This window comes from Triturus cristatus, chromosome 3_1 (assembly GCF_964204655.1).
Source record: "Triturus cristatus chromosome 3_1, aTriCri1.1, whole genome shotgun sequence".
Classification (NCBI taxonomy): domain Eukaryota; kingdom Metazoa; phylum Chordata; class Amphibia; order Caudata; family Salamandridae; genus Triturus; species Triturus cristatus.
In genome coordinates, this window is record NC_140583.1 from 802,491,262 (window position 1) to 802,509,193 (window position 17,932).

Genomic DNA, 17,932 nt, shown 5'->3' on the forward strand with positions numbered 1-17,932 from the left:
CCCCCACCCCGTATGCATGGAGCGTACCCCCCATGCCAACAGTGTAAGTACGACACGTCCCCCCACCCGCGTACGTATGGAGCGTACCCCCACCCCAACAGTGTAAGTACGACCCGTACCCTCACCCGCGTACGTATAGAGCGTACCCCCACCCCAACAGTGTAAGTACGACCCGTACCCTCACCCGTGTACGTATGGAGCGTACCCCCACCCCAACAGTGTAAGTACGAACCGTACCCCCATGGAGCGAACCCACACACGTGTATGTACTAAGCGTACAGATTGTTAAATAGGAGGGGTGTGTGCCTATCACTCCCAGCAGTGCCCAGAGGCAGGAGGGGTGTGTGCAGAGTCCTCCCAGCAGAGCCAAGACAGGAGGGGTGGGTGCAGAGTCCTCCCAGCAGTGCCCAGAGTCAGGAGGGGTGTGTGCCTATCACTCCCGGCAGTGCCCTGAGACAGGAGGGGTGTGTGCAGAGTCCTCCCAGCAGTGCCCAGACACAGGAGGGGTGGGTGCAGAGTCCTCCCAGCAGTGCCCAGACATAGCAGGGGTGTGTTCAGAGTCCCCCCAGCAGTGCCCAGACATGAGAGGGGTGGGTGCAGAGTCCTCCCAGCAGTGCCCAGACACAGGAGGGGTGGGTGCAGAGTCCTCCCAGCAGTGCCCAGACACAGGAGGGGTGTGTGCAGAGTCCTCCCAGCAGAGCCCAGACACAGGAGGGGTGGGTGCCTAACACTCACAGCAGTGTCCATGAAACGCAAAGGGTGGAGTAGCCACAGATATCATGCCCACAAATGGGGTGCGCTCCGTCCTTAGGATGTTGTGGTGTGGGTACGCTCCATGCATACGCGGGTGGGGGTAGGACTCGAACGTACAGGGGTGTACATACACGGTGGTATGACACGTACAGGGGTGGGGGTACGACTCTGACATACACGGGTGTAGGTACACGGGGGTACGACACGTACAGGGGTGGGGGTACGACTCGAACGTACAGGGGTGTACATACACGGTGGTACGACACGTACAGGGGTGGGGGTACGACTCTGACGTACACGGGTGTAGGTACACGGGGGTACGACACGTACACGGGTGGGGGTACAACTCTGATGTACACGGGTGTAGGTACACGGGGGTACGACACGTACAGGGGTGGGGGTACGACTCGAACGTACAGGGGTGTACATACACGGGTGGTGGTTCGACACGTACACGGGTGTACATACAGGGGGGGTGTACATTCACGGGGAGTACGACTCGAACGTATGGGTGCTGGGGGGAGTTTTGGGCGCGTATGCGGGCACATGTCTCCATGGTTGCAATGGGAGTTCGGTGCGGACGGTGTTTTTACCATACGGTTGTGACCTCGGACGCACGGGTTGGATCGTGATTCCTCGGTCGGACTTCACTTTTCACATTTGTACGGTAAATCGTCCGAGGACGTGTCGGACACATTGTCCGACCCGAGGACGTGTGGGGAATGATTCCCAATGCGGTTCGTATGGACTTTTTACCATGCGAATCGTGATTGCCAGTTTGTACGGCACTTGTACGATTCGTACGGTAAAAAGACCGGATACGAGTCGTACGGGGGAATTTTTTACAGGATCGTAATTGGCACCTATATGTCTGCTTTTTTTTCAAAGTCTTTAAGCGTAGGATTAAGACAGTGCCATCCACGCCTAGATAGAAAGGGATAAAGTCTTTTACGACTTCTACAGCAAAGTCTTTAAGCATAGGATTAGCACAGTGCTATCCTTGCTGAGCTGTAAAATGGCCAAAGCCTTTTACAACTCCAGGCACAGTATTACAGCTTTGGATTGGTAAAATACCATCCGAGCCAACCTGAAGTTAATAAAAGCAACCCCTGACACGTTTCGCTCTCATTAGAGCTCTTCAGAGAGGTATAGCTTTGTCCAGACACATGGTAGCACCCAGTATAAGTCAAAACAATTCCCTTTGAGGCATAGAGTGACGCATAAATTGATAGGTGTTGATATAACCAAGATGTGGGTTTAACAGCAGTAAATCTGTTCTGTACTTTCCAATGTATACCTATATACTTATTTTAATGATATTGAGATAGTCGATATTCTGGATATAATAGTTGAGCTCAATATTTTGTACCTCCGAGCTACTCGGGGCAGTTTTAAACTGAAGAGTTTTGACCCCATTTGTCTTTTTTTGTGGCAGATGTTCTGGGGAAGGCAGGACCTCAACAGACAAAGGAGTAACACAAAGTTTTCTTGTAAGTAGTGATTCCACAACCTCTCTTCACTATCGATCTGATTATAAAGGTAAGTTTGCACGTGTAAATGTGCTCACGTTTGGCTCTGCTTCTACATCTAGATGTAACTCTTCACTTTTTCTTAGTGGATATTTACACCTAGATGAATACTTTAGAGTCTCAATCTCATAAAATGAGAGGGTTTTTGCTCTTACAGCCCATTTTACCACCATAAATGTACTATTAATAACTATTTGTAACTTTCTGTCTATTTGTGGATATCTCTGCCACCAGGGTGGAGATCTTGGTTCATGAAACTGTAGGAAAAATATTAAAGTTTATTCAAATAAAATAGTAAAATATAAATGAAAATGAACTTAAACTAATTAACTTAGAGCTAATAAAACAAATTCACAACATATTACCGCCACATATTTATTTTAGATTACGTATTAAAGCAATATAATTCTATTTTAAACAATAATGTAATAATAAAATCCTCCACTCTCAGTAATGTGTATTTAATTTTCAACAAACGAATGACCTGATTTAGACCTCGGCAGATGGGGGACGCCGTCCAATGGTGACGGATAACCAATCAATCAATAAATCCATTTGTAGAGCGCACTACATACCCGTGAGGGTCTCAAGGTACTGGGGGGGGGGGGGGGTGCTGCTACTGCTCGAACAGCCAGGTCTTCAGAAGTCTCCTGAAGGTCAGCAGGTCCTGGGTCTGTTGCAGGCGGATGGGGAGGGTGTTCCATGTCTTGAGGGTGAGGTGGGAGAATGATCTGCCGCCGGTGGTCGCTCGTCGGGTGCGGGGGACGGTGGCAAGGGCGAGGTCAGCGGAGCGAAGCTGGCGGTTAGGGGTGTAGAAGGTGAGTCGTTTGTTGAGGTACGCGGGTCCAGTGTTGTGGAGTGCTTTGTGAGCGTGGGTGAGGAGCTTGAAGGTGATCCTCTTGTTGATGGGGAGCCAGGGCAGGTCTCTCAGGTGCGATGTGATGTGGCGGGGGATGTCAAGGATGAGGCGTGCAGAGGCGTTCTGTATGCGTTGTAGTCGTTTCTGGAGTTTGGCCGAGGTTCCCGCATAGAGGGCGTTGCCGTAGTCCAGTCTGCTGCTGACAAGGGCCTGGGTGACTATCCTTCTGGTTCCGGTGGGGATCCATCTGTAGATCTTGCGGAACATGCGCAGGGTGTTGAAGCAGGAGGAGGAGACGGCATTGACTTGCTGGGTCATTGACAGTGATGAGTCCTGGATGACCCCCAGGTTGCGTGTGTGGTCAGTGGGCATCGGTGCAGCTCCCAGCGCGGCCGGCCACCATGAGACGTCCCAGACGGAAGGGGTGGATCCGATGATGAGGACCTTCGTCTTGTCCGAGTTCAGTTTCAGGTGGCTGTTCTTCATCCAGTCGGCGATGGCCTTCATTCCTTTGTGGAGGTTGGTTTTGGCGGTGGTGGGGGCCTTGGTGAGGGAGAGGATCAGCTGGGTGTCGTTGGCGTATGAGATGATGTTGAGGTCGTGCGATCGGACGATGTTGGTGAGCGGTGCCATGTAGACATTGAAGAGTGTCGGACTGAGGGACGATCCTTGGGGTACACCGCAGATGATCTTGGTGTCTTTAGATCGGAATGGAGGGAGTCGGACACTCTGGGTTCTGCCGGTGAGGAAGGAGGTGGTCCGGTCCAGGGCTTTGTCGTGGATCCCTGCATTGTGAAGGCGTGTGGTAAGGGTGTGGTGGCAGACTGTGTCGAAGGCGGCTGAAAGGTACAGGAGGATGAGGGCCGCAGTTTCTCCGTTGTCCAGCAGGGCCCTTTTGTCATCAGTGGCGGCGATGAGGGCTGATTCGGTGCTGTGGTTGCTGCGGAATCTGGATTGGGACGGGTCTAGGATGTTGTTCCCTTCGAGGAAGGAGGTCAGTTGCCTGTTGACAATCTTCTCTATGACTTTCGCCGGGAACGGGAGTAGGGAGATGGGCCGGACGTTCTTGAGGTCCTTGGGGCCCGCCTTGGGTGTCTTGAGTAAGGTGTTGATCTCAACGTGGTTCCAGCTCTCCGGGAAGGTGGCGGTCTCAAAGTAGTTGTTGATGATCTTGCGGAGATGGGGTGCGATGGTGGAGCTTACTTTGTTGAAGATGTGGTACGGGCAGGGGTCTGATGGTGAGCCAGAGCTGATGGTATTCATGAATTTGATGGTGTTGTCGTTGTTGACGTAGGTCCAGGAGAGCAAGGGGTCTGTAAGGTTGGGGGGCAGTGAGTCTGAGGTGTCGGTGGCTGTCGGGGGGACCTGGTTGTTGAAGCTGTTGTGGATGTCTGCGATCTTGCGGTGGAAGAAGGTGGCTAGGGAGTCTTGTGATGGCCGGATGTCGTTGGAGTTGGAGAGTTCCTTCATGATGTTGAAGAGCTCCTTGCTGTCCTGTGCGTTGTTGTCGATGCGTTCTTTGGAGAAGGTCCTTTTTGCGGTTCAGATGAGTTGGTGGTGTCTGTGAATGGCAGTCTTGTGGGCTGCTTTGTTGTCCGGTGTCTGTTCGTGGTGCCACTTCTTCTCGAGCCTACGGCAGGCCTGCTTGGATGCCTGGAGGTCGACGGTGAACCAGATGGCTTTTCTGTCGGTGCATCTGTTTGAGGGTTTCTTGATCGGGGTGAGAGTGATGTCTCAGTTGTCGATCCATTGCCTGAGGATGCAGGTAGCAGTGTCGGTGTCGGTGGTGTCAGTAGGTGGGTTTTGGGCGAGGTTGGTGATGAGCTGGTCTTCAGTGACTTTGCTCCAGCTGCGGCGGGGGGGCCGTTGTATGTGGTGGTGTGAGGTTGGCTTCTCGAAGGTGAAGTGGATGCAGCGGTGTTCAGTCCACTGAATTATAACTCCTATAGTATATAATTGGATTTATATTTCGGCCCATTGTGATTGAGTAAACCATCCGCCAATCTAAATCAGGCCCTCAAATAAAAGTACATTTTTTATTTATTGTGTACATTTTTAGATTTTAAGACATAAGTTGCAAAGTTGAAGCCTTTTTAAATGAATTATAATATTAGGTTTATAAAACAAAATTAAAAATACTCAATATTTTGGCTTAATTTGTGATCACTAAAATGTTTCAAGTATTTATAATATAAATCTAGAATTTCTATAATAATTTACCAGAAATTTTAATGAGATTTTAGTTTAATTCCTTGCCTCCAGTGATCTTTCTGGGAGTGTGTTGCAGTACCAGCATTTAGCCTTATGAATTGCTTGACTTATTCCAAGACTGGGCTTGAGTATTTTTAAGACTGTTTTGAAACTATAGTGCTGTAGCAAATTTAGAAGTGTATTATGTAAACTGCAATAATCTTACTCTTCTATAGGTGTGTGTTTTGTGGTAGCAGGTCTTTCGGTAAACCCCTACTTAGGTTCCACTAAATCCCACTCATTTTGTAGAAATTCTTCCACATTTTCCCACCATTACCCCGGCCCTCTGACTTTAATTAGTTAAATGTATACCTATGTGCACGGAAATATCTGCCACTGGAGCTGAGATCTCTGCACAGATAATATAGGAGAGGTGGAAAGCTCCACCTTTAGGTTTCAGAAATGCATTTTTGAGTGAGTAAAAAGTACAAAGAGAGTGCTAGGTACTCCAAAATACAATTTGTGAATTGGGTCCTATAGTACTCGCAGAAAGTCCATGAGATTTGTGGTTAAAGAGGGGGTTCTAGTAGACAGATTTACCCAGCTCATCAAGAAGTTGTGTTAAGCCCAAAGATCAATTTTTCAACTCTAAAAGGACAAAATAACTCTTTCATACCAGCTATGAGGCCTTTATACCTAAATCCTGACCTACAGCACTTGCTGATATTCCAGTATTAGGAATCACCATACAAAACACAGCATGAGCCATGTAATTTATTCATCTCCTGCAGCACTCCACGTGTTCCTTCTACTGGGGACAACGCTTGGGACTGGCCCATCACTTTATTCTTGTATCTCTTTTTATTCCACCGCTGTGGTTCATGCACAGTTTTAGTCTCCCTCCCAAAACACAGGCCCTCTCCTGCTCTTCACGTGTATGGAAAATGGCATTTTGTATTTCATTTATATGGTTATTAATGTGGGATAGATCAGGTATAACTCTCTTGCCCTTGGCCTCAAAGCCAGCCATTTCTCTGGCATCTTTTTCTCTCTTGGGCATCACCCTGCTCTTGCCCAAAATAAAGTAACTTCCACAGCTCACCCCACATCTCCAATGCTGACTTGGAATGTCACTTTCACCCGAGATCTCCAATGTTGACTTTGGCTGTCACTTAAAGGCGAGATCTCCAGTTCTGATTTGGGATCACTGACAGAATATCGACAGTAAGAATATCAAGGTACAAAAATAACGACACAAAAATATCGATGTCCAGAATGACGAAGTCCTATCTACATAATGGTAAGTACATAAATATCAGGAAAAAATATCGTTGACAAAAATATTATTGTTAAAAATATCGGGTTTTTTAATGTTTAAAAAATAATGTAACATAAAGTAAATAATACATATCATTAAAAGAAACAGTTAAAATTATCTGAAAATGTTTAAAATTATAACTAATACATATAATGTAAAAATAAATTAAACATATATATGTATAAAATATAATATATATATACTTACTTATTAATATTTATAAATAATTATTTTAATAGCTTATAAATTGGTAAAAAACATATAACAACAGTAGGGAAAGTGTTGGATAGCGTAGGGCAGTGGTTCCCAAACTGTGCGCCGTGGCTCCCTGGGGAGCCGTCAAACCTAGCAAGGGGAGCAGTGCACCAAGCACTTTAATGCATTTAATGTTGAAGGGTCTGTTGGGTTCAGTTAAACTAATTAGACTTAAACGCATGATGTCAATGATCTGAAAGTGACATGCCCAAAGCTGTAAACATAGTGCCTAATTGATGGCATGTCAAGGGAGATGACCTCCATATTTCACTGGATCCCCATGTTCCAATACTCCCAAAGTAAGCGGAAGATGCCTGATTTATTTTGTTAGACTCGTTAATAGTTTAATTGTTTTCCAAATGCATTATACACCAATGCAAGTTATCAGGAAAGTACAGCTGTCCTGTCTATTAAACACACTAAGTATTATTTGTACTTGAATCATAGGTACTTCCAGTACACATTTCTTTCAGTACACACACATTTCTAGACAGGCCTGCTCTCTCTTTGAGCACAGGGAAGTAAAACACCATAATTTGGAAGCAAGAAAGAGGGACGTTTAAAAAATAAATCAGAGGAATGTTTTAACTTGCATTGATTTGGAGGCAATTTTAGGGAGGAGACAGCAAAAATAAAGCTGTATGTGGTTTAAAAAACCATGAGCCACGCTGCTGAGACAGGTGTGTTGGCACGTATGACATGGGCAGACATGGAAGTGCATGCAAATATTTTTCAAGCGCAGAAACGCTTTGGCAATGTGGCCTATATGCATAGGGATGCTATCTTACACTGTAAGTGGGATAAAAAAGTTTGAGAGGCATGGGCAAAGAAGTGTAAATAGGAATATTTTATCAGAGGCGCCGCCTTAGTAATATGAAGCACCCTGCATTTGTGATTATAATACCTTCATCAGCTACATCCCAATTCTTTTCAGGGAGAAAAATGCAAGTACTCCCAAGGCCGGGCTTACATCCACCCCACCCTAAAAAAAAAGTAACAGTGGGGAGCCACAGGCAATCTCCAATGGGTCAAGGGAGCCATGGGTCAAAAAGTTTGGGAACCAGGAAAAATTACTATTCCCACTGCAGAGAGTGCAACAGTAGGGAAAGTGTTGGCTAGCGTAGGGGTAAAAATTATTATTTCCACTCCAGAGAGTGCAACAGTAGGGAAAGTGTTGGATAGCGAAGGGGTAAAAATTACTATTCCCACTCCAGAGAGTGCAACAGTAGGGAAAGTGTTGGATAGGGTAGGGGTAAAAATTACTATTCCCACTGCAGAGAGTGCAACAGTAGGGAAAGTGTTGGATAGGGTAGGGGTAAAAATTACTATTCCCACTCCAGTAAGCGCAACAGTAGGGAAAGTGTTGGATAGGGTAGGGGTAGAAATTACTATTCCCACTCCGAAGAGTGCAACAGTAGGGAAAGTGTTGGATAGGGTAGGGGTAGAAATTACTATTCCCACTCCAGAGAGTGCAACAGTAGGGAAAGTGTTGGATAGGGTAGGGGTAAAAATTTCTATTCCCACTGTAGCGAGTGTAACAGTAGGGAAAGTGTTGGATAGCGAAGGGGTAAAAATTACTATTCCCACTCCAGTAAGCGCAACAGTAGGGAAAGTGTTGGATAGCGTAGGGGTAAAAATTACTACTACCACTCCAGAGAGCGTAGCATTAGGGAAAGTGTTCGATAGCATAGGGGTAAAAATTACAATTCCCACTCCGGAGAGCGCAACAGTAGGGAAAGTGTTGGATAGCGAAGGGGTTAAAATTACTATTCCCACACCAGAGAGTGCAACAGTAGGTAAAGTGTTGGATAACGTAGGGTAAAAATTACTATTCCCACTCCATAGAGTGCAACAGTAGGGAAAGTGTTGGATAGTGTTAGGGTAAAAATTACCATTCCCACTCCAGAGAGTGTAACTGTAGGGAAAGAGTTGGAAAGCAGTGGGTTACAATTAACATACTTATCAATTACATTTTTTTAAATTAAATACCCAATTAATAATTAATTAATTATACATTATTTGTAAATAACAACAAAAAAATTAATAATCACTTCATTATAATTAAATTACTTCCCACTCTATTCCCCTATAAACCCACAACCCACTCCTAAAAAAATAACACAATTAATATAATTATCTATTAATCAATTAATAACAATTAATTTCCAATTAATAATTAATTAACAATAAAGTAATTATCAATACCCCAATCAATAAAACAAAAATTACTTTATTAAAATTAAATTACTTCCCACCCTATTCCCTTAAAAACCCACAACCCGCTACAGAACTAAAACACAAAATTTAATTAAAAATAATTAATAATTTCTAAACATTATTAATAAATTTGCTATAATTATAATTACTTTCCACCCTATTCCCTATAAACCCACAATCCGTTACAAAACTAAAATGCTAAATTTACTTTTAATAAAATTAATAACTTCTAAAAATGTAATACATATATTTTTTTAAAATACAATACTTAACAAAAAATATAGAACACATACATTTAAAATACATACTAAAATACATAACACTAATATAAACATCGCTATTATTAACAAGATATTTTTACAAATGATGTTACTGACCTCAATATTAACAAAAACTATATTTTTTACCTTCATGTCGATATTCTGGTCACCAATATTCTTGATGTCGATATTCAGTCCTTTTGATATTTCCAACTTGATATTTTTGTACTCCGACAAAAAAAACACAATATTATGTCTGTGCACTGCTGAGGATGGCTGTCACTTTGACTCCCGCTCTCTAGTGGATTTTTAATGGCCCTGTCGGAAATCGATCCCTATTAAGGCTTTCAACGTGGCTTCCCTGCTACCGCCCACAGTCAAAATATGCCAGGTTGTGTCCGCAGTGCATATGACCCACAAAGGGCCTTGTGAAACTTGCAATGTCTATACATTTTAGTGCCACCTGTAATGTATTAACCGAGTTCCTGGTGCATTATGGTTGCGCCCAGGTGCGCAATGGTATATAATAAACATTTAACTTTTTTAAAAGGTCATGGTACTTTGATCACTTACTGTTTGCGCTTTAACTTTTTTCTTGTAGAATGATATTGGAAGCCACCCCTTTTTGGTACAAACACACTCATTATAATGACATGGGGTGGGGTTGAAATTGGAGAAAAAAATACTTGTGGAAAGAAGTCCTAACGCCACTGATCACAAAGATAGTCCATCTCTGTGAATACCGGAGTCAGGTCTCTTTCCATCAAATATCGCCACTGGAACTTATGAAGCAATGGAGAGGAAAATTCTAAGTCAAGTTTGACAAAATTATGCTTCAATAAAAGGTAAATCATGCGACAGACTGTGCCAAAATCTATGGCAATATGTTTCCTTATTTAGTCATTTAAACACCCATTGTCTGGGCCAAGTTGCATCTTATTACTACATGTTTACCACCACAGTACAGTAATCTGCTACTGAAAGGTCATGAGTTTACCTTTGGAAAGATCGGCAATTGTGCAGAACCACTTTTTGGCCCATTTTATTAACTGTTGGTACGTTTGCGATACAGGCATTTTTTCCCTAACATCTTTTATTATGTGACAAATGTGCCAAAGCTATATTTATGCGGAAAACACGAAAGCCACAAAATCACATTGTTCTAGTGGTTCAGGAAATATTATGTAACCAATGACATTGAAGCAAAAAAAAGTAAGAATTTATGTATATGTTCTGGCCTAACACCACGTTAAGTGCTTATACCCAGCACTAGGTGTCTTTCCAGGCCTAACACCACGCTAAGTGCCTATACCCAGCACCAGGTGTCCTTCGAGTTTGTCAGGAAAATCGATAAATAATGTGCTTTATATCCTCATTCTAGCAAAGATGCATTCATTGCCAACATCCGACCTAAACAGATGACCTCGTTGCATTCAGATGTGATGTCCCAACCTGGAAATACCTACCAAAGAAATCAATACAAACTATATTTACTAATGACAATTGGCACTTAGTTGTATAAAACTCACAGCCTCATTCTTGGAAGTGCTCTCAATAAAGTGATGATCAGGAAAAATATCACTTTTCACAGCCCACGATGTGGCCATGCCAGGAAGATAGCAGATATCTGCATCCTACGTCACTGATCATCACCATATGGTGACTTTGAGTGCATTATGATCTGTCAACCTTATGGCAATAAATTGAGTTGACTTAAACGTATAAACAATTGTGTTTCACCTTTAAAGTTGATTGAATTTCAATTAAAAACACTCAAATACGGTACCTCCCAAACATATATTTATACAAAAGCATTCGAGTAGTGTCTTGTGCTTTTACTGCAAGTGCATAGAGTAGTTTGTTACGTATGTGTATATGTTTTCCAGTGATTCACTGTTATTTGCAACTAAACATGTTACTTTTTAAATGTACTTTGTAGTTCTTAGAAAAACAAGACGCAGTAGGGTCATCGAAATTACGAGTTGGAAGTAATTTAATATATCCAATAATTATCGGAGGCGTTAAAAATCTCAACCTTCATTAAATTTTGGCAGGTCGAACCTGCTGAAATTTAATGGGGGAAACCCATACGGTATTTATCGCCTCATACACATTTTTCTGCATTAAACAACAAAATCTACATGTTAACCCCAGAAACTTGTAATAGGTGCTCCTGCTCTCCTCGTCTTGACTTGAGGAACAGGAAGCACAGCCAGGCTCCCCTGACCAACCACAACGCTGCAATGCAGCATTGTGATTGGTCTGAGCGTCCTGGTTCGACACTCAGCCAGGGAATGGGGGCCTAGGCATGTTCGCCACGCAGGCTGAAATTCAGACTGCATTGAGAACTGGGAAAGCACGCATGACTGTTTTGGGAAGCCTGAGAGGGCCGGCCAAGCAGTCATTTACACTTAGGAGTGGGCAAACCCCTCCTCCCCTGCCCCGCTCCGAGAGCAGACCAGCTCTACCCACCCGTCCGCCCGCCCACGAAGCAGCATAAAAACATAAAATGATAATAACTCAAAGTCATTATCATTTTATGTTTCCTTTACGTTGCACTGCTTAAAAGCAGTGGGGCAACGCTTCTCCGCCATTTCGGAGGAGCCACCACTGGCTATTTGTTGCACCCTGTTAACGGGTGCTATAAATAGCAACTACACTCGTAATCAGGCCCTTAGTCTTTACAAGGCCTCCACTTGCCTGTGGTCCTGGAAACAGATGGACTAAGAGCTGGAGGCAACTAAACCTGACTGGGGAAAATCACATAAAGTGTCAAGGGCACCTGCTTAGCATGCACTGAGTGCACGTAATTTCCACCAGCAGTGTGCATGCTCAGTATTCAGTGCATGGATTGTAACGCAGCATGCTGGCCAGGATCATTCTGACACAATTACCATCTCATTAAAAACACGCTGCCCGAGCAAGGCTGTATGTACTCAGTAAATGCCCTGAACAGTCCAGAGGGGTGGGAGGTGGGCAAAATGAAATGAACATTTTGTAGCAACGCTGCATGTACATAACATCTTTGTTTGGTAATGCATCAATATTTTTAAATCAACAGAAATTAATTGAGGACGTTTTCAATGACCTTAATTGGGCTCATTATTCTTACTTGTGTTTGATATTTATCTATCTGGGAATCTGCCATTGGTCAGACCCTGCGGGTGGACTTCTTGTGCAGGAGCAGTGCAGTTGGATGATGAAATATAGATCACAAAAATATTGTAGCTCGAAATGTTGACAACCAAAATTCTGACTTTACATACATACAGTATAAAGTACAGGAGTTTCAACTACAAAAATATTTTGGGCCAGAATATCGACATTGCTTCGGAAAGGATATGTGCTTCAATGTAAATAACATTATTGTAATTGAAAAAAAAGTTACATTACTTTTTTTTGATAAAATGTAATCCATTTAAAAAAAACACTTACCCAAAAATAACATACAAACAATAATTTAATAACTATTACAAATCGATTTATTTTTTATTTTTATTGAGATCCATCAAAAGTTTACAAATTCATCCAAATAACACAAGACAAAATCCAATCATAAAACCTTGCACAATAGCCATATTGATCATACAAAAGTCAGTTGAGACCAGGTTACATTCTCAGAAGAAAAAATAATAACCTTGGATTGCACAAACCATTAGAGATCAGATACAGTATTCTTTAATCAATAATTAGATAATCACTAACGTGCGCATCAAGCAGTAAAATATAAGTCAGAGTAAAAGCTGAAAGTAATGCTGATATTAAGGCTACTAATGATATTTTGGCATACAAAAAATCAAATGCAACGTTGATTGCCGGATCCAAAACTGGCTAAGGTATATATAGTGCAGTGGGTTCAATAAATTATGCGAAAATATCATAGTTAATGTTTCAGTCTCTCCTGGCCAGGAACTCGGAAATGCTGACCGGCTGAGTGCGCCGTCAGCCACACTCTCCCTCCACTTTCAGGACGCTGGAGAAGACGCGGCAACGCTGTGCGGTCGGCTGGAATGACCGTGGTCGTTTTTCAGCGTGTTTTTGCAGAGTATGAACGGGAGTCAATGAGGCTCTGGGGCTCGCCATAACTGCGCATCGCAGCGGGGCAATTTCCTCTCCTCTCCTGGACAGCAAGAAGGGGCAAAAAGCGGCTGCGAGAAGGCAAAAAATAAAACGACAGGCCAGCCACAGAGAATTAGGGTGAGAGCCTCTCCATCGTCTATATGTGGCTTTGAAAATCCGGTTGGTGGGAGCCTTAACGTGAATCAAGCTACTGGTTTTTTCATGATCCCTGCTGGGCTGCGCTGGGACAATATGAAGGCTTTAAAAAGAACATTAGGGATGCATTTGTAAAAAAGGGGAAAACAAATCTTTTGACTCAAGCAGCAATACCTCCCAGCATTCAAGCAAGCTTGTTACCTCGGAGATTTGCTTCCACAACAACATTGGGGACCACCAGGTTTCTCTCCAAGGGGTAAGTGCATGTGCTCTGTTGCCTGTTGCGCATGGGGCTTTTTGTGCTACTTGGTAGAGGGTCGCTGGGGGAGTTCTATGTGCTAAGTCGTCTTTCTCCTTCCTGGTATTTGCCAGTAATCCATTAAGATAAGGTTGCAGAAATCTTTCAGGACTCTCAATATGCGCAATTTCTCCAGAAATACAGCCACATCCCTTCTTGATTTTCCAGTACTGGCTCAGAGGGTTAAAAAGCACACTGGACAAGCAGCAGCTCGGACTAATCGTGCAGCAACTCTCAGGAAAGATTTGGGACTGCCCTCACAATTCTCGGAGATGGCCACTGCAGAGCTCTCCTAGAAATCTTACCGGGGGGAGTGAGGGCCTCTGCTGATTTGGACACAAGTACCAGCCCCGTCCTTGCTGTTTCTCCTGAGGCCGGGCCCTTAACTGCACAAGGCTTGGAGGATCCAGACGGGATGACTTACGGGGGCGACTCTGCGGCTGGGAAAACCAAGGAACTAAAAAAATACCCTCTACTTTCCAAAGCGAAATCTGGGTTAGCATCGGGCATAGAGGGGGCGGAGAGTGCTCCACAAATTGCTGAACAATCTGCAGACTCTATTAAGGGGGCAGCTCTTTGCAGTGGCAGTTTTTTACAAACTCAAGTACAATCTTCCCCTGGATGAAGTTTATCGGATCTACCCGCTTTTGAAGATGATGGACATGCAGTTCCTGATACCGTATCTTCCGCAGAATCCGCTGTAACATCTGCAGTGCAGTCTAAAGCCGGGTCTGAATTAAATCAGGAAAATTCTTCTCAGGATAATAGACAATTTTCTTTACAATGGGGCACTACGAGCCTGCTCAACTTAATCCTGGGTGAGATTAGAGAGTTCAAAACCTCTCAATCCTTGGAAATCGCTGCCATCCATGCCCGTTTTGCTAAAATCGGAGAGAACATGGCTTGGATTCCAACTCAACATCATGAGGAGGAGACAAGGATCACACAGTTGGAGGATCAGGTTGCTACTATGAACAATAAGGTCGTCGATTATCAGAGCCAAAAATCTGCAATGGAGTTCAAACTGGAGGAATTGGAGAATCACTCGAGGTGTCTAATCTCTGTATTCTAGGTATTCCAGAGGGCCTCGAGGGGCAGCAGACATTACAATGGGTTGATTCGTTCATTAAAAAAAATGTCCTACCGGATTTTAATGGAGATCTGACTATTATGAGGGCCCATCGGGTGCCCACACATTTCCCCCCTAACGCTAAATTCCAGCGGACAATTCATGTTAATTTTGGGGACTATAGGGTTAAGGAAGAAATCCTATCAAAGGGGATAAAGCAGCGGCAGTTCACCTCCTCGGACATCCCATTATGTTGTATTTACTCTGACATGTCTGCCTCTGCATCTAAAACTAAGAGTTTGTTAAAATGTTGCACTTATTTAAAGAACCGGGGGCACAGGCAATGATTGCTCAACAAAGCAAACTAAAAGTGCTTGGTAAAGGTAGATTTCATGTTTTTTGTAATATCCCCAAAGCACAGGAACTACTGCAACAAATTTCTGCAAGCAAGTCCTAAATATCTTAGTTTAGGGCCTCTATAGTTGCCGTTATAATTATGTTGTGCATTTGCCCTTTTCTCTGTTTTTCTTTCTTCTCAAGTCTGGTTTTCTCTATTTCAATGTTATTTTATTTTGAGTCTTATTCCCCTTTTTTAAAGAAACAATATCTCACGTTCTGGTTGGGGTGGTATGTAGGCCAGCAGCTCCTGGCACAAGGTCAAGGTGCCAGTATTGAGGTGTTCGGTAAGCCAGCAAGGTGTGAGCAGGGAAGGTGCACTGCTCACTGCGGGAGGGGGGTTCATGGGGGTGGAATGGGTACCAAGAGGAAAAAAAGAGATCCATTTGTAAATTCTAAATTCATCCATACTTTACTTATTAGTCTATATTCTCTCAGGACGAGTGGGGGAGTAAAGTAAGATCATTCCGTGCAGGGTGTCAATGGAAAAAAAGGAAATCCTAAAGGTGGTTTCTTTCAATGTAAACAGACTCAATAATAAAAAGAAAATGCGGATCATTGAATCATGGGTTAAGTCAGAAAATCCGGCTGTTGTTTTAATTCAAGAATCCCATATGGCAGAGGGGAAGCTAGCAGACTTTTCAATGTTTAGGTCATGGGCAACATACCGGGGCTTCTCCTCCTCTTCCGCATCGCATTGCGGCGATTTTCTACAGCAAAAAACTTCAAGCTAAGGTGGTTAATTTTGTAAGCGATCGGAAAGAAAGGTGGTGTTGGGGAATACATTTTTAACCTTTGCTAGCATTTATGCCCCAGTAGAGGATGATCCGGCACCATATGAAGAGTTTTTTACAATCCCTAGTACAAACTTCCGGGGAAGTGATTATAGGGGGGGATTTAAATTTTCTACTGAACCCAAAAATGTATTCCTCAGCTATTTCTAAAAAACAATTAAAACCCAAAACCTGTAGAATAATTCAAAATTATAAGGAAACTCTGGATAGAATCGACCCCTGGTGGGTAATATTTCCGGCTTGGATTGCATTATACCTGCTTTTCGGACAGATTTCGCACCTCCCCTCGCATTGATTTCTTCCTTATATATAAGATCTTGATTTTTAGTCAGCAGAATATCCTTTCGTATGGATTTTCAGATCATGCTATGCTTATTTTAGCGCTTGAGTTAGGTAAAATCTTGTCTCATTCTAAGAGATGGACTTTAAATAGGCAATATCTCTCAGAAGAAAATTAGGTATTACTCTGTAAAACAGAGATACAGGAGTTTCTCGCAAGAAATCACGGGACGGCTCCTTCTCACATTGTCTGTGATGCTCTGAAGGCATATATCCGGGGCCTGGCTATTGGAAAGGATGCTGAAGGGTCTAGAAAAAAGAACGAAAAAAAGAAAAATTTGGAACAGGAGGTGCAGAGGCACTATGATATTTTTCTGAGTAACCCTTCGGCCCCCAATCAACGAAAACTCGATCAGGCCAAACGGGATCTAACCAAAGCTTATTATGTAGAATGTGACATTTTTCACAACAACCATAGGCAAAAGGTATATGAAGAGAGCAATTTCATCGGGAGATTCCTTGCATGGCAGGCCAGAGAGTAGACGGCAAGTAACCGGATAAGTACTTTGAGATGTCCTCTAACTGGCGCCCAGAGTAAGAATCCAGCAACTATAGGGGATATAATGCTGCAACATTATAAAAATATTTATGGTCAACAACAACCTATTGATAAAGCATCCCTTGACAAGTTTCTCCAGGAACAGGAAATTCCAGTACTTTCTGAGGCCGATAAAAGTAGAATGATGAGCCCTTTCTCCAGAGAAAAGCTAGGGGATATTATAAAAAATCTCCAGAATGGCAAAACCTGTGGACCGGACTGTCCCCCGACCGAAGTTTTAAAAACATTTTCAGATGTCGTTTTAGAATATTTTTTGCTGGTTGCTAATTCAATCTTAGAGGGAGGTCCATGCCGTCATCATTCAAAAAGGGACTGTAGTTAGTTTTTTTTAAAAAGGGAAAAGACTGCGAAGACCCTAATTCATACCGCCCAATCACACTTACTCTGATCATAAGATCATTACCAATCTCTTAGCCAATTGATTCAATGCTATAGCCCTGAATTTGATACATTCCGACTAAATTGGGTTTATAGCAGGGAGACAGCTTGTGACTAACATGCATTATCTAGCAGAAGCATTGGATTGTTTCAAGACCAACAAAACTCCAGTCTTGGTTCTTCTGTTAGACGCCGAGAAGGCATTTGACCTCGTGGTCCGGGAGACTTTATTCCATATCCTTTCCAACTTTTGGTATACCTCCTAAGATCAAAGTGTTGATTCAGAGAATATATCTTAACGCAGAAGCCAATATTATTGTTAATGCCTCCGAGGCAGGACAAATCAGTGTAAAATGAGGGACAAGACAAAGCTGTCTATTGTCCCCCGTTTTATTTGCTTTCTTTATTGAACCTTTGGCAATTGCTATTTAAAATAATGCAGATATTTGCCCCCCTTTACCTACTATGAGGAAATTAAAATTATATGCGGACGATATCATGCT

At 43.2% G+C, this 17,932-nt stretch overlaps 1 protein-coding gene across 2 annotated transcripts in view; it reads left to right on the forward strand.

Moving 5' to 3' along the window:
- SPP2 (secreted phosphoprotein 2) overlaps positions 1 to 17,932 on the forward strand; it is an 80,537-nt gene that overhangs the window by 12,297 nt on the left and 50,308 nt on the right. For both annotated transcript variants that reach the window (XR_014978908.1, XM_085645109.1), the window contains exon 5: positions 2,189 to 2,243. Coding sequence is in view for 1 of the 2 variants with exons in the window: in XM_085645109.1 (XP_085501235.1) it covers positions 2,189 to 2,243 (55 nt within the window). In the remaining variant the exon portion in view is untranslated. The remainder of the gene's footprint in view (positions 1 to 2,188; positions 2,244 to 17,932) is intronic.